General features: G+C 49.8%; 1 protein-coding gene across 4 annotated transcripts in view; it reads left to right on the top strand.

Annotated features, from left to right (window-relative positions):
* Window positions 1-2,507: 2,507 nt before the first annotated feature.
* LOC114879162 (GATA-binding factor C-like) overlaps window positions 2,508-26,797 on the top strand; it is a 47,274-nt gene continuing 22,984 nt past the window's right edge. For 3 of the 4 annotated variants that reach the window (XM_029193803.2, XM_029193804.2, XM_029193802.2), the window contains exons 1-4: window positions 2,508-3,025; window positions 8,002-8,452; window positions 14,873-15,529; window positions 19,316-19,461. In XM_029193803.2, the coding sequence (XP_029049636.1) occupies window positions 8,266-8,452; window positions 14,873-15,529; window positions 19,316-19,461 (990 nt within the window). In that variant the 5' untranslated portion in view covers window positions 2,508-3,025; window positions 8,002-8,265. Of the gene's footprint in view, window positions 3,026-8,001; window positions 8,453-14,872; window positions 15,530-19,315; window positions 19,462-26,797 lie in introns of those variants that run through there. The other variant, XM_029193805.2, reaches the window with a different exon arrangement.

The following is a 26,797-nucleotide window of genomic DNA, read 5'->3' as shown; positions in this document are numbered from 1 at the left end:
GATAACCTAAGGTCACGCGTTCGCGGACGCAGAAAATTATCTGCCGAAATCGTCGTTTCGACAACGAACAGCTCTGTTTCTAATTTACAGTACACAGTGGACGTACGATAGACCGCGGACCGTGGGACAGGGTGAAAAGGGGAAAAGCAATTTGGGAAGGTTCGGGTTAGGATTACACGGTTCAGGTAATTAGAAAGGTAGTTTAAAAGATTAGGAAGCGGAAAATGGGGAAAATCGTTGTAGGTTCGAGCGTAGTCGTTCACCGCGTATCGACGAACGGACAGGGTTGGCCATCGATTTGCCAGGACCGCGAGGAAATCGGGGATGCACGCGGCTCCTTATGCTGGAAGATGTACTGGAAGGACTCGGCGAGGGTGGAAGAGAAAGAAATGGAAGACGGGGTGCGAGAAGGACGAGCGACGGAATGGGAAAAGAGGGGAAAGAAGAGCGGTAAAAATGAATCGATAGGCGGAGTTTTTCATGACGCGCCGCTAGAGGCGCCCGGAGGGTGGGGGTCCCGATAGGCGGAGTCAAGCTGATTTAGGGCCGCCATTTTGTGACAATGGACGAGAGGGGGTATGCCTATCTGATTGGCTGATCTACGGACTTCTCTCGTCCCGAACAAGCTTCTACAGATTGTTCGGTTGTACTCTCCGTCGCGTCGGCACGGGGAGCCAGCCGAGCGACCCGGCAACGCCGCCGACCCGTCTACCTCCCTTTCCCCCACCAGCGTGTCACCGCGACACGCACACCGTGCCAGATTACCCCTACCAACACCCTCGCGAGTGCCGTGAAAGCGAGACACTCGAGAGGAACTCTGCTGCTGCTGCTGCTGCTGCTGCGGGACAACCGTCCTTCCCGGGACGCTATGCGACGTCCCGGACTTGGAAAAGCCGCCTAGTATCCCCACTTTTCGTGTTTCTCTTTTGTCTTTCCCAGCTTTTCCAATCAAATGTCTTTTTGCCGTCAATAGACGCTCGATAGACGTCGTCAGTTTCGATAAAGCAGGGAAAATCTGCCCGATATCGAAATGCCTGACCTGGGCCAAAGTTGTAAGCCCGGTTCGCAGCTCGGTTTTCGGTGTTTGGATTCCGAGGGACGTGTATCTTAATCGTCGTATCTCATCTAGATAAGCCCGCGGCATCAAGATCGGCTCACGGAAACGCGGACACGCGCCTCTATTGACGCCCTGCCCTGCTCGAAGTCCGATCAGGTTTCCGCTTGTTTACACAGAGGGATTCTTTAATTTGCCTGAGAAACGGCCAATTATCGGGAAGGCATTTCGAATTTCGTGAACGTCCGCCAGCGGAAAATTCACTGTTCCCGGTGCGGATTTAATGCAGTTCTCACCACCGATTGGCAGATACCGCGGCCTCCGCGCTGCCAAATCGTTCCATCAGCCCCGTGCGCCGTGCCGTATGCTCGTGCAGGCTGCTTTGAATACATTAATAACCCCCGGCGAGTCGGAATATTTGCACGACAAATTTGCTCAGATCCGTGATAACCGGCGCGGAGTCGTCTAACGTGACGCGCAAAGTGTTTTACAATGAGCCGGGCGAAAATTTACAAACGTTTGCCCGGGAATAAATAATCCTGGACGCGACGCATCGTCCAATTTCCTTTGCCAAGGGACAGATCTCGGTATTTTCCGATATCGATGAAGAAAATTAGGTGTACACTGTGTAGATAAACGTCTGTTGATTTCGAGACTGTTGTACCCTCGAAAGATGTCCCTCGGTGAAATCGAGCTTATCGAACCGACGAATATTATCTAGATTTAGCCGCTAGCTAGGGAGGTGTTGAATAATTCCGTCGGATCGGTGCGCTGATTTCATCGTTTCCCCTCCCTCTTCACGACTGTGTGTGGTCGTGCACAGCGTAGGCAGGTGTACGTCGCATTCGTGTGCCGAGGAGCAACGAAAGAGATGCGATCCACGATCGGTCGACCCAAATTTAGATCGGATCGAGGAAAAACGGGAGGCCACGGCGCGTGCCTCGCGCAAAGATCATCTCCGAGATAGAAACTTTCACGCGTGTGTACACGATCTATAATCGTTTGTTACTCGAGTCCCGATCGAAGGAAGCTAGAAAATTGATTCGCGGAGCGATGGGTTGAAACCGCGCGTTCCTGTTCCAGGCGAAAAAATCGCTCGGGAAGCGTCCACGCGTCGCGCTAGACGACGAGAAGCGTGCGAGAGAAAGAAAGAGACAGACGCGTCGAGGGGAGAAAATCGGGTCGTGGTCGCGGTGTCGGGTGGAGAAGGAGGGAGGCAGAGGGTCGTGTTGACAGGAGAAACAACACGAACGCCGCTGGGTTGTTCCGAGTTGCGAGTGCCGCGTGGTGGGGGTTCGAGCCGAGTGTACGCCCGCTGGTAGGCTGGTCCGCGGCGGTGGGCGTGTCCGAGCGGGGCCGAGTCGAGCCGACGGCGCACGATCGGTGACGAACGCCGGTGAACGCGAGGGGAACGCCGAGGCCGGTGTTTTCGTTCGCCTTAGTTCCGCGCCGGGTGCCACGATAGTCGCATCGACTCGAGTTGACGTGCGCGCGCGCGCGTGTTTCCAAAATCTCTCTTTCTCTCTCTCTTTCTACCCTCTCTCTCCCTCTCTGTCTCCCCTCCCTCGAAACGGGCGAGCGAGAGAAAAACGGGCAGACAGGCAGAAGAAGGAAAGCGGGAGGAACGCAGACGCGAGTACCGCGAGTACAGTTTCGGAGTAGCGTACGGTTTTTCCGGGACGCTATTTTTTTTTTCCGCTGGGACTACCAGCTTGCGTGTTGTTCATCAATCGAAACCAGCTTGAGAGATCGTACTGTTTTATCAACGCACGGACCGGACACCGGACTGAGGAGCCGGCCCTCGCCGCGAGAGCAACCCTCGGAACCCCACGATGTGCTGTGTTTGTGTACAGTGCAGTGTCTTGTTGGTGCTAACTTAGTGATAACACGATAATTAAACACGCCCACGAACCGATCAGACGACGCGCGACGATTTATCGCGCGATCCACCCAGGATTGATAACAGACCAGGTAAGAGATCGTTCGGATCGTTTCAGTGGGGCGGGGGGGGGCTCGATCTTTCCTTCCCCTTTTCATGGAGTGCGCGTTCTCAAAGTGACGGACTTCCAGGCAACAACCGACGTTCCGTGAAAAATTCCCAGAATCCCTGAAATCGAAGAAATGTTTTTCTTTTGTTGAGAAAGGTCGTTGACTCGAAGCCTGTTTAGAGGCCGTAGGAATTCGTTAGCTGAGAAAAGATGGCGCCGACGATAGTCGGTTTCACTGGGAAATTAAAACGTCCGTACGCTATAACGGAGTAGAGCGCGCGCTTCGGACAGTCCCTAGGGAAACTCGAGAAAGTCCAGTTTTCCCGACCCCGACGGCTCGAGTTACCGATTTCCATGAGAAATTAGAAACCGATCGAGGAATAATAAATCGTTACGCTCGATTGCGTAACGGGTCGATTTCTCGGAAAGCGAGAAAGAGGAGAGTCGGAGTCGAGTCGATCGGATTCCGACGGACCAGGTAGAGCGGCCGATTCACCGGAAGGATTTTAGAACGTTTCGTCAGTCAGGGCTTTTCTTTTCTTCTTCCAATCGTAAAAATGATCATCAATGCCCGAGAAAATGAAAACTCAAAGTGGAGGCTTTTCTTCAAATCATCGCAACTCCAACTTCCTCTTTTTCTTTTCGAGGCATATTTCGATAGCAACCTGTTCCTGGAAAAGTGCTTTTCAACTCGGTTCCGATGAATCTTAGCTTAGACTTTTTCTTTAGGAAAGTCGAAAAGAACAGTAATTGCTCCGTCGTAGGAGAGTCTAGCGGAATAGATGGTCGATTAACAATAAACGCGCAGACGGATTCCACGGTGCGTTTTACAGCGGAAAACAAGCAGTCGGTTCGCGAAATGTCACGGTAGAGCGGTCGTTCGGAGGTTTTCGGAAGGGAAATGGCAGGGGGTGGTAGCCGCGAAAGGGAGGGAATATCGGCTGGCAGTTTGCGTGGCCTATAATTGGTAATTTGCAAGTATAATAAACGGCCGCCGCGCCGGTTTCTGTTTTCATTTATTAGCCGCGAAATGCCTCCGCTTATTAGCGCAACGATGCATTCAAAAGCAGCGACTCGCTCGTTCCTTCGCGTTGAACAACCCCTTCTTCCATTCGCCAACCGTCCGTCCAGCTTTTTCTTCTTTCCATTCTACTGTCACCGGGTTGCGTTTGAAATCGAACGGAGACACAACTTGCCGCTTTTTCTTCGAGAGGGTTGCCGAATGGATTTTTCCTTATTCCTGATTGGAAACAGAAAATCGTGTTCGACAGGTTAATTGCCTCTATCCGACAACGTTTCTGTCATGAAATGAATCAACGATTGGTTAGATCCGCATTTGATAAGAAAATATTCCCGGTTACACTTTTTCAATGGAAATCATCGAATCTGGTAATCCCATAAGATCATCCTTATTGTAGAAACATCGACGTTAACATCCTCTTTCAACGAAGCTATTTTTGCCAGTCTAATGGTTTCGAGCACTTTAGTGACTCGTAATAAACCGCTTTGATATACCTTTAATAGCACTGCATGTCTAATGAATTTTTATTCATCATTAACACGTTGACCGCTACGGCTCGGGTATTAACTCTATTCATTTTTCTAATTGACCGCTTCAATGATCACCGCTTAATAGTATTCTATCTTAACGCCACTCGTCTCAACTTTTTACCCGGCTATTTATGATACTTTAATACTAAAATAGAAGACAACTATAATTGGAACGCGTATAGTCGAGCTACTTATTCATTCCGACGAGATCCAGTCGATCGAGTCGTTGAAATCCCCGATAACTTTACGTATTCGAGATTGTAGGGGTTGCTTTGGTTCCACTTGGTCGCTTCCGGTTTCGTGCCTCGGCCAACGTCCCTTCGTCCTTCACGGAATCCCGAAGGTCCTCAGGTATCGCGTTTCACCTATGGTACCTCGATCCTCCTCGATCCGACGGCCATGTCTTCCAAGTCATCCGCGTCTCAAACACGCTTTCCTCAGTTTTGTTCGGTGAATTTCTCAAATTCTTTGTTATTTACTTTCAAGGACATAGATTAATGCTCTGGATAATTAGTTGAGGAATCTGATAAGTGGGTTTAAAGCTGCTGAGGATAATCTGGGTTAATGGCACAGGCGAACTTCTTTCGAATTTTTCTTAAAGGGTTAATGGATTGATTGTCAAAGGGGTCTGTTAATTATTAGGAAAGGAAGAGTACAATTAGTATTATAATAGTAATATAATATTTTCACTGTGGCAGTTAGTGACTTAATTTTCGGATGACGGACCGTGTAGAGAGACCCAATTTTAATTCAATCTTTTATTTCATGTTATTATTATGTTTTAAATTTTATACTGCTTTCTTAGAAATTATATTTTTCACATATGAAACCCCGAAAAATCAGATGGATCTCCATTCGAGCAAATATTAATAATTTTCTATCTTAGGTAGTTGATTTTCCGACGACGGACCATGGAGAGAGCTCCAATTTTAATTCAATTTTCTATATTTCACGCTACTTCTTCAAAAACCTTTTCTTCCAAAAATTATACATTTAACTTCAGGCTAATAATCTTGCAATTTTGGGTCACGATTGACCCAGGCTCTGTTCAAGGGTTTCATCATTTTTCTTTAAAAAGAAAAATCTCTCCTAGTAACTGCCAAATAAGTATCAAATAAATTATTAACGAGGCTCCCATAGAAGAAGACATATCCCTATGTTAAAATTCTCGAACAATGTTGCTGCATTACCATTCAACGACGAACTTGTAGCAACGCATACGAGGCTAGAATAGAGTCGAGTGAAAAAGGAGTGAAAACATGGCGTATAGAGGGTTGGTACACCTTGTATCTCAAACTTTCTCATAATTAACTTTCTCGTCCAAATTTTCCTACCCCCTCCACGCGGGTCGCCTAATCAAACCTTTCTACGTCGAGGAATCCTCCACCCTGGACTTTGCTCCAGCTCGTTGGCGTGATGATTTTTTATTTTCTAAACGGAACGGAGTATCGCGACGCTGATTTTGTTCGCACGTGCGCCGCGACGCCGTTTTCGGACACGGGAACGAAGATTAACTGGCCTCGATAAGATTACAGTTCGCGATACGTGATCAATCGCCGTTCGTCGATGGAGGTGTATGTGTTTTTTTGATCCTCGGACCAGGTGACGTAATTCGATCGGTTCCCGATTAATTCGCGGACAGATTGTCGAGAAACGAGTATGGAAAATTGGCTGGAGACAGGAAAACGTCTAGGGCTTTCTGCCGAAATTCCGAATCTTATCTCAACTGATCCGATAAGTTGCGATAAGCCTATCGTTACTTTGCATCCTCTAACGATTTATTGAAATATTCTTCTGCTCGAAATCGATAGATAACGAACCTTGGATCAACTTTGCTTTCTTCTCTAAAATCTCCTAATTCGAGCTTTTCAACCCTGGGTCAATCGTGACCCAAATTTAAAAGAATAGTGTGAATTATTATTGGGGCTCTCTCCATGGTCCGCCGTCCGAAAATTGAGGAAAATTAAATGTATAATTTTTAAACAAAAGAAAATACAAAATTGCTCTCTCTATAGTCCGCCGTCAGAGAATTGAAAACACAGTTACCGCGTATAATTTTTAAACAAAAGAAAATATAAAATTGAATTAAAATCGGGGCTCTCTCCATCTAGGGTGAATCTTAGACTCTATTTCGAATGTGATTTGACGCAAATTTTCCTCGAACCTTTAAAAACAGTCGGTGGTTTCCACTTATCAGTCCTCTTATCTCGTCCAGGCCCACCTCACGATTTCGAAGAGTGATCGGCCGTCGATCCAGGTAACACTTTCCGAACTTTAAACAAATCTAAACCACGTTATTCCATTCCTTTCTCCCAATAATCATCGAATTTTCTATGGATCGCTATCACGATTACTCCGTGCAGCTCGAAATTGTAACAGATCGAAAGGGTTGATTATTCACGGTTGGACATGGAAATTTTCACGTGGACATGGAAAAAATTAATCGAACATTTGTAGCCAATTTCGGAACGTAATCTTATCACCAGCCTGTTTGTGTATATCTTATCGCGGATCTTGTTCTCGAGTATTTTATTTGCCGCGGAATTTTGGAAGATTCGTGTCCATTGAGTCCAGGAAAATCTATTTTTCTCGAAAAATAAATATGCTGTTAAATCGGTAGAGGCGGCTCATTGTGAGGACCTTCCTCAACAAATTTCAATGAAATTAGCATCGATTGAAAGGAAAAATTTTCCAGTCGGAAAAATCGAGGTTCGTTTCCCTTTTCCCTACTCCGTCAGATTTCTGTCCATCGATTGGCCGATCGACGGTGGTTCCTGTCCCGGTGGTTACGTCATCGATGACCTTGATCATCGACGATGTCCGGCGGCCGATTGATAAATCATTTGGAGGCACTCGATCGTCGAGTGGCCGAGCATCAGTGTCGTCGGCGTATAGCGCAGATCGGGAGCTAATTAACCGAGATCTCTCGGGCTGATCGGTTATCGTGATCGCAGGAACGGGGTGAGTCTTGGCCAGTGATCCGCGCGACTTTCTTCGTTTGTTCGCGCGTTTATCGTCGATCCAGGAGATTCGTAAACCGTCGTGCGATCGATTATAATCGTTCCGAGACCGCGTTTGCCCTGCCCACCTGTTCTTAAATCCCTGGGCAACGATGTCTCGTTATCCTCGCTGTACCTCGTTCAACCGACTCTCAAGTCAGCCCGTCGTTGGGCTCTAGAGAAAAATACCTCCGTATCCGTTTGCAATCGTGTAACGAGATAAACTGACCGTTTGCAACCGGATTCCGCGGTTTTCGTTGGAATCGTCTCGCCTTTCCGTCGGTGTTCGCTTACTTCTCACCTGGCTCCAGGCGGTTACGTAACAGAACGTCAAGTGCTATAGTTTGAAAAACATCGAGGTACCTTTCCGAGCTAATACCTAACGAGCGTCTGTTTTTTCTCGTTCCAGAAGTCGGGCCAGGAGTAAGATCTTCTTCGTGATCCACGCAGCGATAGGATTTACCTATGATTCCCCCGAGCGTTCTCAGGAGGACCACGCTTCCGCAGAAGAAGCGTATCTGGCATCGTTCCTAATCCCCTTTCCGCTCCCCGTCCCAGTGTCCCTGACTTTCCTGTACGCTAGTTTACCGGTCCGGGAAACTCCTGGTGCACCTGCCGGCAGAGCAGAGGGCTCCTCTGCTCCGAAGGAGCTCGCGAGAGGACGATTCTCAATATGGACATGAGCAGCGAGTCTAGCGCGGCCAGGTGGTACGAGCCGCCTAGGTCCACGCTGGAACCACCCTCCGGGGGCGCCGGAGTGGCCGGAGTCGTCGGCAACCCGACCGATTACAGGGGTTACTACCCCCACGCTGGACCCACGGCTCATCACCCCGCCGCCGCCGCAGCGCACTACGCTCACAGTAAGTTGCGACCATTTTCTAATTTTCTTTCGTACACCCCCTCGAACCTGGGGGTTCGAAACCAGTCGCGTTAACCCTTTCGTCTCTTACATAAGTACATTCGTGCGGACATAACGCGGACGAATGGTATCTTCATTTTCATGAACGCGTTATCTAATCTACGAAGATAAGAGAATACGATAGATGGTTTAAGGCTGCGGAGAAATCGGTGGAAAAGTAGACTTTCACGATTTTCCGAAAATAGTTTATTAATTTAGGAATTAATCTAGGGGGTTACTGCCCTCGACGACTCTCACCCTATGTTTTATAAAAAGAGCCGGGAACGGTCACGATAACTACCCGCGCCTCGGTTTTCCTTTTTTCACGTGTCTCTCGTGACTCGGTTCAACGGTCGGCTAATGGTATCTCGGTTCAGCTTGTTAATTACCGCGGTGCTGTTTAATTACGTCGCCGTCGTGCTGTTCGGGGCGCTAAAAAAAATTCCCGGAAATTTCGCGAAAGTCTTCGCTCGTCGAAGGATTCCGTGGTTCGACGAAAATTAGCGCCTTCGATCGGTACCCGGTCAAAGGTGTACCCGTACTCGTTAACGCGATCGTTGCCATCGGTTAACGCGGAGGAGAAAAAGAAGGGACCGAGGAGGCAGAAAAAGCGATAGCGCGTACACGGTCTAGGTAATGCCGATAGTTCTCGGTTCTCCGTCGCTGGCCAAGCATGAAAAAGCATCGGAGGGCCCGAGGTAGAATCGGAGGGCAGCAGAGTGAGAGGGAATAAGAATAAAGGGCCGGATTCAAGAGGGAAAGGGGCCAAAAAGTGTGCACCGAGCAGGCAGGAAACTCGATACAGCCGGTCGGATCTTGAGCGAAGCTTGGAACGCGATATCCCTGATTCTCGCCGACGTGCATGGATCATACTCGGCCCTCTGTTAACTCGTGCTGCGCTAAAAAAAGCAGCGCCCTAATCGCAATCAAATCTCTATCTGTCGCTCGACTCGCCCCGCGATCCCGGGGCGACTTCTTTACGACTTCTCCTCTTCCTCTTTCTTTATTTCGTGCCTCACCACGGTGTTTGACCTTCTGACATCCGCCGGTCCTCAGGAATTCCCTCGACGGTCTGTGAGAACGCGGCTTACTTTTCGCGTCGGGACGGAAGCGTCGGCCGGTCGGTGTTCGATAAAAAGACGCTCGAAAATCGGATAGCTAGGAGACAAAAGGTTAGAAGGATAGGAAAGGGTGGTCGACGGAGAGAGAGGTCGCGGAGCTTGGCCCCGTGGAAACTCGTCGGACAAACGATTCACGGAGGATGTTTCTGTCCGCGTGTGATCGATCGACGAAAGTGCGACCCGGATCGGGGGCATCCAGCAGGGTGGCGCGACGGTAGGCGAGAGCGAGGCGAAAAAATAAACAAGACGGGCGGACGCGATGCGAGCGGGGCCCGGGATGCATAATACACAGAGTGGTTGCGGCAGACAGGAAGGAAGCGCAGCCAACCGCGAAGCCCACGGGCTCTCAGAGAGGTGCATACGTAATTGCAGGCCACGCGGGAGGCGCTGCTTTTGTAGGTTACCCTCTCTTTCCGTCTCGCCTCTCCACCCTTTCTATTTTCTTTCTAGCGTCTATTAGAGCCCTTCTGTATTCTCTATAAAAGGAAGGAAACATTTTCTCCCATCACCAGCTATCGCTTTCTAAATTCGAAAGCAGTGTTTTGAAAAATTGCCCCGGGCGATAAGTGATCGCGCGACGGGCATCGAGTTGAACGCACCCCTTCTCCTCGTTCCACGCCCCGACAAGTTCACCCCCCTCTACGCTTAACCCCTGCGAGCCCGCCGCGTCCGTCTCGCTCGCTCATCGGGACCGGTGTCTCGCGAGCAGCTTGCAGCTCGACGCGACCAAGAAGAGGATCCGGCGCTCGAACGCGGCGCATAGGTCGTGCAAAACCCGCGACCGCCGCCATCTTGCGCAAATGCACACGCCAACCGAAGGCGGAGCCTCTCCCCAGGGCTCTTTCTCTCTCTCTCTCTCTCGCTCTCTTTCTCGGTACGTTCATCTTCCCACCCTCTCTCTTTCTCTCCGTCCGTCTGTCTTCCCTCCCTCCCCCCCCGCGAGGCTCTCGCGCGCGCGGCAGATGCAACTCGCGATGCTGCTTCACCGCGATCAATCTTCCTCCTCGTTGTTGCCTCCCCTACCCTCCTCGCCCTTCCCTGCCCTTTCCATATATATATATACCCTTCCTCTCCACTCCGATTCTCGCGGTCGCTTCGAGTCGGTAGCTTCCTCCCGGTGTCACGATGCAGCCGCCCTCCGCTCGCGGATTTTTCGCGGAAAGGTCAACCGGCGATATGGACATTTTTCGTTCTTCTACTCCGTCGGCTGTCTTAGCAGGAACGATTTAGATCCAGTAATTAGTCACTCTGACACTTTGCCTTAAATTTATACCACCGGATCGATCGAGTGATTAAACCTAGTTTACATATGACTCCGTTTACTCTGTAGGTGTAAATGAGACGTTAGGTTACTCGAAAATTCGGATCGGATGTTTTTTTAAATTCGGAAGTTTGTTCAGTTTATAAATTTGTTAGGGTACCCGGTCATTACCCGACCCGAGACTCGGGTACCCGATACGACCCGGCTAGTATCCAACTCCACCCGAAAATTACCCGACTCCACCCGACCCGACTGGAGGCTCGGGTACCCGAATCTTCCCTTATTAAAAGCAGACACCTAGTCAGACAGATCGCAAATAGATCCCGTCGCGTCGGTACAATATTAATGATATTCAGAGGGTTTTTTACGTCCACTTTTTCCTTGCTCTCGTAAATAATCGTCGTCCGCTAAAGACAGCCGTGGGGCAAGAAAAAAAAATTGGAATCAGCAAACCACGGTGGAGCGTACAAGAAGGGGGATGAAATTGCATGTTATTACCAGAAAGCAGCTAGTGGCGGTCGACGAAATGAGACGTTATTTTCTTCTGGAATTTCGTGTGCGTCGTGAATTTGATTACGGAGCCGCGCGATTCTCCTCGATCCGCTCGATACACTTTCGGTATCCCCTTTCTCCTCGCCTTTTATTTTCCATCGTAATTCGACGATTTACGACGTGCCGCGGCATCGAGTGTTCGTTAAGAAAATAACCGTGTTCAATGTTAACGCGTGTTTAATGAGAGGAGAGTCGATCGGTTGTTCGGTAGCGTTCAACGAACTTCGAAACCCGACCGCTTTGCACGCGCTTCGGGTTAATTGTTGGAATCGGTTGTTCCTCGATGACTTACTCAAGAAACCGGCGACGTAACGAGAGAATAATTAGACGCGTACAGCTCTAGAAAACGCGGTTGGAAACGTTGCTGCCACGCTCGTTCCATCGGAATACCAACGACTCGCGCATAATTCACGCGATTTCCTTTCCCGACGCGATTTTCTCCGAGGCTCGCTCGACGTGAATGAAACGGCCGCGTTTAAGCTCGATTTATACCGTCGCCTCGGTTCAGACAGGCGACCGGTAACGATTATCCTCGTATAAGGACACTTATTAGTTACATTATCACTTTGCTGCATACTCTGGCTAGACGGTCTCGTGACTCAGCCGTTTGTTTATGTATTTTCATGATATAAAGAAATGTAATGCTAGTTTTCATCTTCCAAGATCGCTGGATCACTGTCTGACGCATTAAAAATGACTTCAACTAGCGAGAATCGGTTTAAAAATCAACGATTGTCCGAGTGTAATTTAAATAGAAAATTAACATTAGGAAGAAATTAGAATCCCGACGTTTTTCAGGGCTTCTCGCTTTTTATTCCCTGCCCGTTTCGAATGGCTCGTCCTTTGAAAGCTGGCCGTCGCTTTGAATCCTTTCGAGCCTTTGAATCGCTGGGCGACGCGACGCCTCGCACAAAAGCGTCGCAGAGTCGGCGACGCTCGGGGCACGCTGCTAATTATTTGGAGTGGCCGCTTTGATGTCGAATGCTGACCAAACGGAGATACCACGCTGGCCACCACACGTGTCGCGCGACTTTCCATTCACTCGCGAATTAATTCGACCGCGAGATAAAATTTCGGACGATGAATGAGGGACTCTTCTTCCCTATTCTCGACAGCGCGACTCTTTTGATCGAACGAGGCAATTATAAGATTTTACGTAATTTTCTTGCGTGATAAATTTCAAGGTCAGTTTTCGCGTGGTACGAGCGAATAGATTTTCCCTCGTGTCTGGTATCAAGATCTCGATATTCCCGGTCGATTATCATGTTAACAGCTGGAATGTCGTAGCACCAGCTTGTCCGAAGTAATATTTTCAGCGAGCGTGGGCGTAAGTCTCGTTCCGAAGTCGTCGCGATCGAGTAAGCGATTAACGAGTTTGATTTACATCGCAAAATTCGTTTCGTCGAAACAGGTTCTTCCCGGGACGAGAATCGTCGGACGCGCGTGAATTTTGTTTTCAATTACAGCGACAACTTGTTCGAAACGATTCGGAAGATTATTACGGCGTCCTGCTATAGAACGATCCACTTTCTAGAATCCAACCTTCGTACGCCGGCAGCGAGAGGGGCTAGGGAAGAAATTCGTTAGCATCGGAATGGTGGAAGTTCGCGACGGTGAAAGAAAAAGTAAAAAAGCTAACGTTGGAAAAGCGGCGCCATATTAGAGGCGACCTGTTTCGAAACGAGCACCTTGGGAATCGACGCCTAAGGAGCTCCTCCTGCCTTAACGAGACCTCGTTCTCCTGGCTTTTTCTCCGTTTTCCATCGGCGTCGCGTCGTTTGCCAACTTCCCCGTCGAAATTTACGAGGGCACGCGCGCCGCGTTGAACGACCGCGATCATACGCCCGGCGATTTATGTATCCTGATTGTTTTCGATAGAACCTAGTTGGCCGATTATTCGCCCTCTCGACTGTCAATTTTCTCAACTAATGTTTCGGAATGTCAAACCACAGTAACGTTAAGAATGATGTTTTAGCCATTCTGATATTCGACCGATAACTAATGGACCTGAACATTTTCGATCGTAAAAGGAATCTAGATACAAGAATACAATCTCTCAGACGTAGAAAATTGAAAAATCACATTGCCCTTTCGAACAGACGCACCAAAAATTTATAATAACGTAACGAATTAGCGAGGTGGAGGTCCTAAATCAGCTGACGATCGATCGCCATATTGATTCGGTCGCGCGCGCCGTCGGCCATGGCTAAAATCGTCGAGATAACGATGCGTTAGAGTAGAGGAAGAAGGTAAAAAAGAAAACGAGGCGACGGATAAAAAAGTTCTTAAAGTCAAGGGTCCGAGAGGAACGGAAACAGAAGGCAACAGGATGATAAATATCCTTTAGCATGGAAGTTTTTTGCGGCATACGGAGTGCGAACGGCCTCTTCTCCTCGTTTCTTACTTCAACATCCTCCAGCTCTTTTAGTTAGTATCAAAAAGAAATTCAAACTTTCCTGATGAAGACGTAAATTTCGCAAATTGGACGGCTATCGAGGGTGGTGGAGTTCGTAGATCTCGCTCGGCGCCTGTTTACTTTCCGTTGCCGCGTCGCATCGGTGTAATGCACTAGATCCAATTACAGCCGGGTCATCGGCGCATTCGATTAATTGCGCGAGGCTGCAGCTGCTCGTCCCATGATATTACGTTTCGCGCTCCTAAATTTAGAAGAGCTTTCTGCAGCCTCGCTGGTGCAATCGCGTCAACCCCGACGACACGACCCCTGTTATAATTATCCTTAAAAAAGAAATTCAGTTGCACTCGTGGTGAATGGACGCAGGTTGCTTCCGACAGGGTTTTAGAAATTCGAATCGTATCAGAAACTTGCATACACTTAGAAATGAAAAGTAGAAGGCGGTACGTTTACGGTCCTGGAAATTAATGCTCGTAATTCAACAGAGGTGGAATTTGGCAAAACATTCTCTCCTTATCAGCGTATGCCGAGGTGGCGGAGCAAGAACTATTCGATATATCGATCGCGTGCCTCGTCCAACTTCGCCGTCGTAGGCAAACTTGCACGCGCGTCCCGACGCTCCTCGCGTTTCGAACTTCACCCCTGCAATTTTTCCCCAGTCTTCCCTCCCGTGATTGGACATCAGTCGAATCGATCGTAGCCTATAAGTGAATTCGATCGGGAAGCAATAACAGCGCCCGTCGGTAATTAAGACGTCTCTCGCGATTAGGTGTCGCTAGGATCTCGGTAAAACCCCGTCATATTCCGTGCACGCGCTCGAATCAAGTTCGTTCTTCCTTTTAACGGGTGAACGATCGTTGTTACGAGAGATCTTGCGCTGTCCATGTTCGTCCGGAACTGGCATTACGTAGCCTGTTCGATCGCCTTTCACAGTGGGGGGATGCTGGCTCGAATCGGTAATAGGATCGAGAGGCTGAAACGTGCAAGCGAGTAAGAATCGTCTAATGGTGTTCGATTTTCTGTCCGTTCTTCCAGCAAGGATGTCGAGCAGCGGTGTGACGAGTGGGCCGGTAAGTCAGGTCTGTCGGCCGCACTTTCACAGCTCGGTGCTGCACCCGTGGCTGTCGGGCAGCGGGGCGGACACGTCGAAAACACCCTGGGGATTCCCTACGAGCACAGGCTCGACCGGTGGCACGGTGAACGACGACAAACCGCAGAGTCCGTTAGGCTCTTTACCGCCGACCAGTGGAAGCCTGTCGAGTCACGGCGGTGCTGGAGCGGGCCACCATTTGTTCTCCTTTCCACCGACACCTCCGAAGGACGCCACCCCCGACAGCATCACCGCCAGCACAACCTCCAGCACGAACAACAACAACAGCAGCAGTGCGAACAATAACAACAACAACGGTAGCAACCCTCTGTCCGGTCTGGGCGGAGGTGGGGCAAGCAGCGAGTACCAAGCGGCGGTGGCCCACGCGGCGGTCATGGGCGCTTTCATGCACCATCAGGACGCTCTAGGCGGTTCGGGCGCGAGCTCGTGCGACGTGAAGCCAAGCGTGATGCTGGGACACCACCACCACGGAGCACCGTCGCCGCCGCACCAGCAGCACAACGGGACGACGAACGGCGGGAACGGTGGGAACGGGACGAACGGCGGCGCCGGGGGCACCGGCCAGGTGAAGCAACGCGAAGGTAATAACCAGTCGGGCAACGTGTCCGGCAGCCAACAGGCTAGCGCCGCGCAACAGCAACAACAGCAGCAACAACAGCAACAGCAGCAGCAGCAGCAGCAACAACAACAACAGCAGCAGCAACAGCAGCAGCAACAAGAGGCTGCGTATCAGGGAAACAATGTGGCGGGCGGTGGCGGTGGTGGCGGTGGCGCGAGCTCGCCCTCCTGCAGGGAGAGTTACGCGGCTGCCGCCGCCGCTGCCGCCGCCGCCGCGGCCGCGGCCGCAGCTGCCTCCAACACCCACCATGCCACCTCCGGATCCCAGTACGACCCGGCAACCAGCGCGTATAACATGTACCAGCACCTGCAGTATCCTAGTACCACCCACCACCATCACCATCACCATCTTCACGGCGCCTCCTCGTCGTCTTCTTCGTCCGCGTCCCACAATCCGCACAACGGGACCGCGGTTTCCGGTATATTCGGCCACCACGCCGCCGCCGGGGCCGGCAACGCGACCGGCGTGGCCGGCGTAAACGTCGACTCGAAGTTGTTGGTCGGTCACACGCACGGCAACACGCCGAGTTCGCCGTCCGCGCAGCAGCAGCAGCAGCAAAAGCCGAGGAACAAGTCGAGGACGTCCGCCGGTAAGCGGCACGCCTACCAACCTCCTCCCTTTTTATTTTTTCTTTTTTCTTTATTCTTTATCTTTCTTTCGTTTTCCCGGGTTTCTTTCGTTATGCATTCGGGGAACTTTGGTTTTGGGAACACCTTGCCTTGACGCCTCCCCTCGTGTCATGGCGGGAGGGTCGAGGCAGGGCTTCGTTTCTGTGCAGTCGCTTCCGGTTTTCAACCATCTTAGCGTGCAATACGATAAGTATTAGAGTAATATGTTTGCAGTAAAATGATCAGACAGCCTCCGGAACGATTGCACGTTTTATTGGTTTATGCTTTGGGTTTCTTTGGTTTTCTATGGTTTCTGGTGTACACCAGGTGTACTCGCTTTTAGTTTTAGTATCCTCTGTTTGCTTCCATTTGGTTCTTTCATTTCCGTTTATATCGACTCGAGATTTATTTCTGGGAATCAATCGATGCTCCCTGAATTTTCTTTCAAATTCACGAAGCATCGAGAGATTCTAAAGAACACGATTTTCTTGTTATAAATGAAGTCTCGAGTCGTGTTTCTCGTTTTGTTTCGTTCATTTTACCCCTGACGAGCTTTTGGTGGCGGTCGTCTTTCGCTTAACAGTTCGTTGATGAAAACGAAAACCACGTACAATTGTTTTTGTTTCTCGATAAGTGTTGCGACGAGAGGGAGACACACCGACCGTGTGTTTTTTGTATTTTTGCCTCACTGATGTGTTTTTTGAGTGGCACCCCGCGAGAACGTCGAGAGTGAACAGCACCACACCTGATTGATTTTTGTTTTTCGATGAACGTTGACGCGAAGCACGAGATACCTGAGATGAAACCCGACGAATCTCTTCGATCGCTCTGAACGTGCGAGAATCTTATCGGCGATGAATCCTCCCGTAAATAACACTTTAATTAGAATCAAAAAGAGAGAAAATCAGGCGGTTATGAGATCGTAGGATTCTCGCATCTTTCAGAAGCGACGGAGAAGATGGGTTTTGTTTCAGGCGACCGGTCCCGCACACTATATATTTTTATAAATACACCAGGTGTAAAACACGTACATAATAGGGGTACGCGGGTACCCGAGTCTCGGGTCGAGTCGAGATGAGACTTTGAAAGTACTTCCTAAGTCTTCGTCCAGCACGTAAATTTATTCGGGTACCCGTAGGTTCGGGAGTGGAAATCTCGGGAACCCGAATAAATTTTCGAAGTCCTACTTATACTAGAACAAAAATTCCCGACTCGAATCTTCGGGTACCCGCGAACTCCTAGTACACACGCGAGAGCGCGAAATAGCACACACGTACCTATTTTTGTTCCTCGATGTGGTGTGGCTACATGCTGCCGTTTTTTCGTTTTGTCACAGCAAATCTCCCTCTCGATAAGAGTCTGCGGAGCAACGTTTCGTCTGTTTTTCAATCGAATCTACCGCACCTTTGACTGCCGCTAATTAAACGATAAAATTGCTCGTTCGGTGAAAGTTTCGAACGATTCAGCGTGGCGATCAAAGCGTGGAAAGCGAATATAAAAAAAAACGAAGGTTTGTTTCAAATCACTGGTGGAAACGCTTGGAAAAAAAAGAAACATCGGACGTGCTAGGGATCGATGGGAGATGGAAATAGGGATTGGGTAGAGGGGAATGGGAATGGAACGGTTGAAAAATGCCGGATACGTTGATTGCGGTAATAATAGCCGGTCGGCGTCGAGGACGGCGTGGTAAAAATCCTAATTCCGGGAACAATGGCCCGACTTTGCGGCGTGGAAGTCCGCTAATTAAATCGACTTACGACACACTCGGCCACTCGGTGAAGCCAGACGAATCCGTGGACGCGCGGCGACCTCTTTAAGGTTGCCCCCCCCCCCCTGTTTTTCCGCGAATACCAGACACAGTTTCGACGAAGTAAAAGTACAGAAATTTGGAAATTTATTAACCTGCTAATTAATACCGCTGTTTAATTCGAACGAATCGCCTTTCGCGCTAGTTTCTCCGTGCGCCATTTAAGACTCACAGCCGTCGGGTAGCCTTGACGTGAAAAGAAGGGGCTTTTATTGAAATTTTTCGGCGATTCTTCTCGCGGAACGATCGCTCGGAATCAGAATGAACGGAGAAACAAGAGTGGCCGGGCCAAAGTCGTGACGGAACGCCGGTTTCCTCGTCCTGGATCATAATTCATCCGTTTACGGCAAAAGTGGCACGAGGCGGTCTGCTTCTCTCGCCGGTTTCCATCGAAATTTCGCCTCGCGTGCGTTCCTTTTTTTTCTTATTATTTATCTCAACCAGCGTAGCCACCAGTGATTTTTCCAAACAGCAACGAAATATCAAATATCTCGACGAGAGAGATAGAAGGAACCTCGTTAGGAATCGTCAGGTGTATCGTTTATTTGCAATCGCGAACAAGTTTCGGCCACGTCGGTCGCGCCCGAAAGACGGAATATCGTGAAATCGAATGCGAAATGTCTGTCGGAGCAGTTTACATGGGGTTCTTTTGCAGTTCGGCCAACGATCGGTCAAATCTCGAGGAGGATGCAGCTCGAAGGACGATTTCGAGAGAGTACGATTATTCTTCCTCTCCTCCTCCCCTCTTACGAATCCTCGAACAATTATCAAACTTCCCCGATAAAATGGAAAATATAAAATTAAAATTCAGAAACAATGGAGGAAGTTTGAGAATTTCGATCACTCGGACGTTCCTCCAGCTTCCCAGTGCTGTTTGGTCGGGGTTAGACTAACCGAACCAGGTCTCTCTTACTCCTTCCCCTTCCGATTCACTGAGAAACGTTGTCCTAGCTATTAACAAGCCGCTATCGGACGATCGTGTTCGATCCACGGTCCTAAAGAGACTCTGCTTTTGCTCTGGTAATCGCTTGATATGGTATGTCTGCCAATTGCATGCGACTTCCATCACCTAACTTTGTGATCTTGGTGTATTATCATTTTATACGTTGCTCTCTCGACGCTTTTCATCGTCAATTTTACCTTCGGGCCTTAAAAATGTCGAGGGAGGAACGTTTAGTTGCTTTTTCACCCAAGGTGCATCCTTGAAACGATTTTCAAAACGAATGATAAATTTCTTTGGGTATCCTACCGTTTCATCGATCGCATCCGGTGAACGTAGCTTTATTTTAGAATATTTTGTTGAAATTGTTGTTAACGAGTAATCGTTGTGCAGAGGGTCGCGAGTGCGTGAACTGCGGCGCGACATCGACGCCCCTTTGGAGACGGGACGGCACAGGGCACTACCTCTGCAACGCTTGCGGCCTCTACTACAAGATGAACGGCCAGAATCGACCGCTCATCAAGCCGAAACGACGCCTGGTAAGTACCTAAGCTGGTAATCACCTTTCTTTTTTTTCTTCCCGCTGATGATTATTATTCGGTTTACGAGAAGGATCGAAAGGACGAGATGCCTCGGAGCTTCTCTCGAAACTGGTTTTCAATTTCTCCACTCCTTTATCCGGCACTTTTTAACCCTCGAAGCGTAATTCTTCCCGAAGGGAAGGTAAGGGTGGCGGGTTTCGCAAACTGCCACCCGACCGTTCGTGTTCCTCCAGCGAACGGGCAGCGATGATTCGCAGAATACGCTCGGTGCACCTGGCTGACTCCGTGAAACCGTGTCCTTGATCGTTTCCTTCGCGCACACCGAGCGGCACATACTTAATTAATACGCGCGCACGGAACAACGGAGTTATGTGTTTCTCGCGATACGCAGATGCAGTCATCAGAATGCAAGATAAAACAAGGCCAAGTTAATTTCCTGTACTATTAATACTACCGGTCAGGCTCTTCCCTCTGATCCTAGGGACACTCGGTACGATTTCGTGGGTAACTACTGTAGAAACGATAGGAAAGTCCTGATCAGGTTTCGATTTAACGCTGGCACAGGTGTCTCGACGAATTATTCGAACGCGTTAGAAATGGAAATTCGGTATCGAATCGGGATTAGAGGGCAGGAGGAGGAGGCGGATCGATATGGCGAAGGGTAACGGGCTTTCGTGCGATCGGCTCGTACAGTTCGTGTGAATTCGATCTATTTTCGTCGAGCAGACTGGCACCTACGCAGACGGAATAGTTTGGTCCGATATAACGGCACGAAACTCGATATCAGCTTCGTCTTTCTTTATTCCCCTTCGCTGAGAAATTACGTTGATGTTTCGTGTAATCGCCGCAAGAGGGACACTCGCGACATCTGCGTCTACTTTCTCGCTAGTACTACGTCGTCGACCGGTCCAATGACGCGCCCTATGGAGAGTTTCTTTGAGATATCTCGCGTTAAAACGCTTCGTTCCACCGGGATAATAGTATGCAAGGTTGTTTATTTAAGGGGAAAGTTAGATGAGGCGATTAGCGCAGCGGCGCCGTGAAATCACTATTGTAGCAAATATTTCAGTTACATTCCTAGGATGCAAAAGCGCATAGCTCCGCTCACACGTCGTTGACGTTTCACTATCCCTCTCGTGCACTTTCTCCCGTGCGCGATAGAGCAAAGCTGATGGATTCAGCCTTTTTCTACCCGCCATCTCGTCGTTTCTTCTAATTACCCTGCTCACGCGCCTTGAGTTTCATTAACCGTCCAGTTTTTTTCAATCCTTCGTGGAGAAGAGTGATTCACGTGAAATCGTCGAAAGGAGCGTGAAACTTTTCCCCGAAAAACGAAGGGGGCGAACGATTTCGTCGAGGCGGCCGAAAGCCGGTCAAATATTATGACAGCGCGATGAGTCGTCCCGCCCACCTATCATTCACTCGTGACAACGTACTCGCGCGGATCGGTTCACGCGATGCCTCCAATAAAATATGTATCGGTTTAACCCGGTAGGCGGTTCTCTTATCGTTCGCACGTGTGTCACATTTCGACCACGGTGTAATTTCCTTGCTCCCTTCTCCCGGGGCTACTACACCTTTCTCTTCCTACCACGCGACCACCTTTTGCCGGCCAGTTTGACGAAACTTTGTCCTCGATTATGCGATTGACCGTCATGAATAATCGATTACCCTGCCGTCGAAACTTCGTCACAAGGGGGAAAGGCTTCCTCGCCGTGGTGTACGTAAATTAATGACGAGAGGGGTTGGATCCGAATCGGTCGGTAAAAAAGTCCGAGGCAAGAACCAGTTGCGGACCCCCTTTAGCGCGATGCCCGACGGTGGGCCCCGGGAATAGGAGGAGCGCGATGGGGGCATATGCTTTTTTTTTCTTTTCGCACAATATGTCGTATTTTTACGGGCATGGGAGCGAATCCGGTCACAGATGTGACGAAAGGAGAGAAAGAGGGCCGACGATACGATCTGCGAAACAAAGGGCACCACCACCACCAGGTATGTGCACTCTGCCCCCCCTCCAGTGTCTCTACCTAACCCCTCCCCGGGCATAATAAAGTCGTGGCACATATCGAGCCACGTGAAAACGCATTGTGCCGACGTGTCTCTTCCACGGAAATTCCAGCCGAGCGTTATTATGAACGGGTACAGTGTCTAACGTGCTCGAAAGCCCTGATGGGGCAGATAGCAAGGGTTGAAACCCTCCTTCCCTCCCCGTTCCCCGTCGACGCTCGACCGACCGTCGCCATCTTTGATTCGACGCGGAGATAGGCTGGAACAGCTGGCAAGTTTTTGGTGCTTCTTTTTTTTCCCTTCGCTCTGGGTTCTTGTGTAATTCCACGATACTTCGCGCAGTAAAATTCACGATTTCGTTGCAGCCGAGGACAGAACTGTAAATAATTATCGGCGTTGTACGCTGACCCCGGTGCAGTTCCTTCGACTCACGAACCTCGAGGATTCGCTCGTTGAATCTGACGGGAATCCTCGAGGACGTCGGCTCGAGGAGAGAGAGGGTGAAAGAGGGAGGAGGAGGTTAACCTTCTGCGTGGAATCGCTCGTTAACGGCTGTCCTACACGCTCTCCCTTTTCTTTTCTCGTCCTGGCGATGGTTATCGCGCGCCACGCCATGCCACGCCATGCCAACCCGTGCAACGATCGTCGAGTTACGGTCCTGCGGCCTTTCCTGGACATTCCAGTGGCAACAGAAGCGCCAGCCACCAGGACCCCGTTAATCCCTTCGAGGAATTTCGAATTCGCCCCTTCGCGAAATCCCTTTGGAAAATCTTATTCTCTCGGTTGATGCGTTAGAAATAATTGAAAGAACGTCGTCCTAGACGAGTCGAGAGAGGTCGCGCTCGCGTTCGATTAAGAAAATGTCGTTTACCTTCGCGAGTACAATGCGCGCGAGGTGTCGGGGATCTCAGATAAATATCTCAGCAGCATTGTGTCTGCGTATGATCCGCGAGACGCGTCCCAGCTGGGTGTCGTTGCCCTCGAATTCGTTTCCTCGAACCCTTTCGTCGAGCCAGGAGATAACTTTCCTCGTTTAATTAAAACTACGCTTCCAAAGTGGCGAACCTTCGAAGGTCCTAGAAAGATTAGAAAATTCTGAAATTCTAGACGGTTAAGAGGAAAGAAAGAAGGAGGCTCTTCTGGATTTCGTGAGATCGGCCACGGTGGTTTATGAGCAGCACACGCAGTCGTGGTCGGGGGCAGAAACGGCGACTGAATTATGTACCAGATGCAAATGTCGTCGTATTGTCCGGTGCCGGCGGCGTGCTCCATCCATCTTTCAGCTTCCTTGAAAATTCCGCTCATGAGAGACGGGATTTGCATCCGTTCACACTTTGAATACGTCGCTGTCCACGCCGAGATACTCTCGCTACCTTGTCTCTCCTGCTGTTCGACTCTAACTCCATAGAGTATCTCAATCTCAGCTTTTTATACGTTTCTCCGTCGATTTCAGGAACTCTTCGCCTTGGTTCCTTGAATAGAACACCTCTGTTCATTCGCAATTTTTAAGGACAAGCTTTGTCAAATTTCTCTCTAATCTAAAACGTATTTATTTCCCCGAGAGATCGTCAGCCGAGTCAACGCCGGCCGATAAGTTATCCCCGGGCTTCGTTTTGTCCGCTCGGCGATTTATTTCGCGAATTTATGCGCGACCAGGATTGCGTACCTCTCGGGCAGAACAGTCGGAAGCAATTTACAAGTTAATAGGTTACGACGATTCGTTACGTGCTGCTCCCTTGCTCCGCGGTCTGAATTTATTCCGTTTGACCGTCTAATTGGCTCGTCTCCCTTTTTCGATGCCTAAAGGCGCCTTCACACCTCCGTTCGCACGCGACACCCGCTCGAAGCGCCATCTAAGCTGCGCGCGCACCCGCGCTTTCCCCCACCACGCGTATCAATTTGAAACGCTTTTACTCTGTTAAATAATTGGTGAATTTTTGAATACACGCGTTGATGTTGCGTTTAATAAGAGAAGCTGAACGGTGGACACCGTTAGCTCCAACAATACTTGTCTTTTTTTTCCTCTCTCTCTCTCTCCGGTCGGCGCGAGCACGGGGCTACTTAAGATTCGGCACGACGCGATTGGACGACCAGTTTCGACTGTCGGACAAGTCGATCGATCATTCACCGACACAGCGAAACAATCGAGCCGCTCGATAAACTACCGTGCGCGTTGTACGAGCGACGGGCTTAAAATTGATTTACCTCGTTTTCGTACGCGACAGAAATTGTTCCACGGATAATACAAATAAGAAAACTCGTTCGTTTACATCGGCCGGGATAGATTGTTGCAATGAAATCGAGTGAAATTTTTTTTTTTTCTCCACGAACACGCGTCTCCCGTGGCTGAAACGAACGGAGAGCCCGGGATTTAGCGCTCGTGAAACTCGCGCGGCCGTAACCATGCGAGAAAGTACGCGAAAGAATTTTTCTCGCGTGAGCCCGTTCGCTTCCGTGCCGGTCTCGCTCTGTTCCGAACGATATTCCTCGGCCGAGAAACCGCGCGAATAAATAATTACGAAGGAAAATCACTTTTCTACGACGATCTCAGCGTGCTTTCTCGCGGAGAAACGGCGGCCGCGGACGAAAAGCCGTCGCACGAAAATCGTGCCCGCTGGAAAAGTCGATTCCGCTCGAAGAATGCATCGTTTCGAGGTCAGCGCACTGTCGTGCACACAGGTGCGCGTCGCGATCGATCGCCATCGTGTGTGCTTTACGATTTACATGCTGGAATACCATTTACACGAGCGGGCAACCTTTTCCTTTAATTGTGTTTAGTATCCTTTTCAGCGGTCGTCGAGACGACGTTTTACCTTGTCCTAGACCAATATTTCTCTTTGAGTGTCTAAAATGTTTATCTAAATGTGTTTTACGCGAGTTAGGTTATGTTTGGTTGGGTTAGGTTAGGTTATTTGACGCCATTTTGATGCTGGTAAATGGGGACCAATCAGATTATAAATAGAAATCAATATGGCGTCGACCTAACCTCAAAAACACTCACTTTTTAATATATGGATTTCTAGAATTAAAATTGGTATCTTTGAATCTTTTTTCTCGAAAATTTTTTAAGTATTTTAAAACTTTAACCTAATTATTCGCAAATTCTTCGTTTATCCAATTTATCTAGAAAACTGTAAGATTGTTTCTTTGGATATTTTAAAAATATAAAGAAAGAGATAAGTAATTTTGTGGGGTTCGAAGTAAAGTTTAATTTCAGATCTAATTAATCGCAGATTGTTTACCCAGAAAACTCGTTATTATTATTTTCCCCTGTACACCGAGTGTCATTAAAGCAACCGCTCGTTGATGCGACGGTAACAGTTAGGGATGAAGCGGTAGCACAAAGGGCGACTGGTGGTTGTAATCCTCAGCCCTATCGGCGTTTCGAGGTGTCAACCCGCCCCTCTGGCCTACGTCGGTGAAAAGGGCTGGGAACCGGGCTAGGAAGGATTCGTAGATTCCCCAGGGCAGCTGCGCTCCCTATCATTGGTCGCGATCTCGATGTATCCCACCCGAGTCCGGGAAACGACCCCTCCAGCAATCAAGGACCAATCCCATCCCGTCTTTCCCATGCCAAGGGTAGATCCCCTGTTTCGGGGTGGACTCGATCTCCGGGCTTCTTCCCGGATGAAATTGCACCTAGAGGAAAGATCCTCGAAATCCTCGTTCGCTCTTTCCACGATTAACCTATCACGGAAAATTCCGCTTTCCTTTATCGATCTCGAAGGACAGTCAGGTTCAAAGTACTGCTATTTCCGCTCGGTATATACACGATATCGCGAGTGTCCTGTTTAGTTCGGACAAGTTTGAAGCCACTACCAGCTCGCAAGAACGTCGAAGAAGAATGTGCGCCGTGGTGGAAAAAAGTGAACAGGGGTTGGTAAAAAAGGGTCGTGGTCTGTTCGGCGTGGAATCGTGGGGGATCGTAGGGAAGTTGCGGCTACCAGAAAAAGGGTCTCGTCGATCTAAAAAGAATCGTCCTGAAAGTCCATAAATCTTGGACACGACCAGAGGGGAGGTGGAGGCGGCGGAGGAGGAGGAGGAGGATGAGGTGGAGGTGGTGTAGGCCGACTGGTTGGCCGGTTGCTCCACGGTTGGGACCCGCGGGCACGAAAAACGCGGCTGCCGGTGGCGCGGTCGAATAAATCAAACTGGCGTGAAAATCAATTGTAAGACACTCGCCTCGCGTGTAGTCCGGTTCACTCTCTCTCTATCTTTCTCGCCTCCCCGCGCGCTCTTTGGCTCCGTTTCCCCTCGGATCCCGTGGGTTCCGTGCGTTACCCGTGAACCGAGTCACCTTCCTTTGTGTGCCCCGCGTTCCCCGCGCGCTCCTTCCGCCTCGCTTCTTTGTTCCTGCGCACTCGTGTCGTGGGTGTGCGTGAGCAACGCGGAGGGCGACGCGTTCCGAGGGAAAAAGAGGGAGCGAGAGAGGGTGCAAAGTCAATACGCGGGCGGAAAAGCGCGCAGACGCCCGGCGTCGACCAATACCGGCCTCCTGTATTAGGGACGCATGGCGTCCATCGGTTTACCGCGCGGCGCTGGCGTCGTTTCATCTGCCTGACGCCACGATGCAAACCTTTCTCGAAAACCTGACTCTGGTACAAAGCAATTTTCTTGAAATTTTTCTAAAATAATTCTTTGATAAAATTAAAATCGTCCTCCGGCGTCGAAGGAACTCGGTACACTCGACGAAATAATACGTTCACCGGACAAAAGTACAACGACCCCTTTCGCGAGCCTTGACAGGAGCGCGCCAGTTATCGAACAGCTAATGCAATGGCCGCGAACGGGATAGAGTGGCCATTAACGAAGACAAAAAGCGACGGAGAACCGCGATTAAGCAACCAGCTCGATTAAAGCTGTCTCCGTTCGGTTGCTCTATTTTCCATTCTCATTCTCGCTTATCACAATCGCGTTCGTCCAATTTCGCTGAAACGCGTCAGTCACTTCGCGATCGGGCGTCTAGTGAAAAACAGAAAGAGAAGGTTTTCTGAAAAACGGGAGTCATCGTGCGACGGGGAATGATCGATTTTATTTACCGAATATTTCCGCTGGAAAGGCGCGCAAACGAGAGGGAGCGCAGGGTGTCGCGCAACCCCCGCCCGTAGGAGAAACCGTGGCAGCGGAGGGTGAGCGACACAAGTAATGGCCGCCGGGGCGGTTATTTATCGTTCCGTTGCCGATCCACACGCGAAGCGTAGGCGCAGCGGGCAATTTCCAGCGATAAGCGAGCGCGTGCTCGCTCGCGCTCGCGCCTGTCCCGGCGATTAGTCGCGCGACTAAATAAACGGCGTGACGAGCCTGCTGGAAACTCGCCCACCGAACC

The sequence above is a fragment of the Osmia bicornis genome, chromosome 16 (assembly GCF_907164935.1).
Source record: "Osmia bicornis bicornis chromosome 16, iOsmBic2.1, whole genome shotgun sequence".
In the NCBI taxonomy this organism is placed as follows: domain Eukaryota; kingdom Metazoa; phylum Arthropoda; class Insecta; order Hymenoptera; family Megachilidae; genus Osmia; species Osmia bicornis.
The sequence above is the reverse complement of the archived record's forward strand: the minus strand, read 5'-3'. Positions and strand labels throughout refer to the sequence as shown.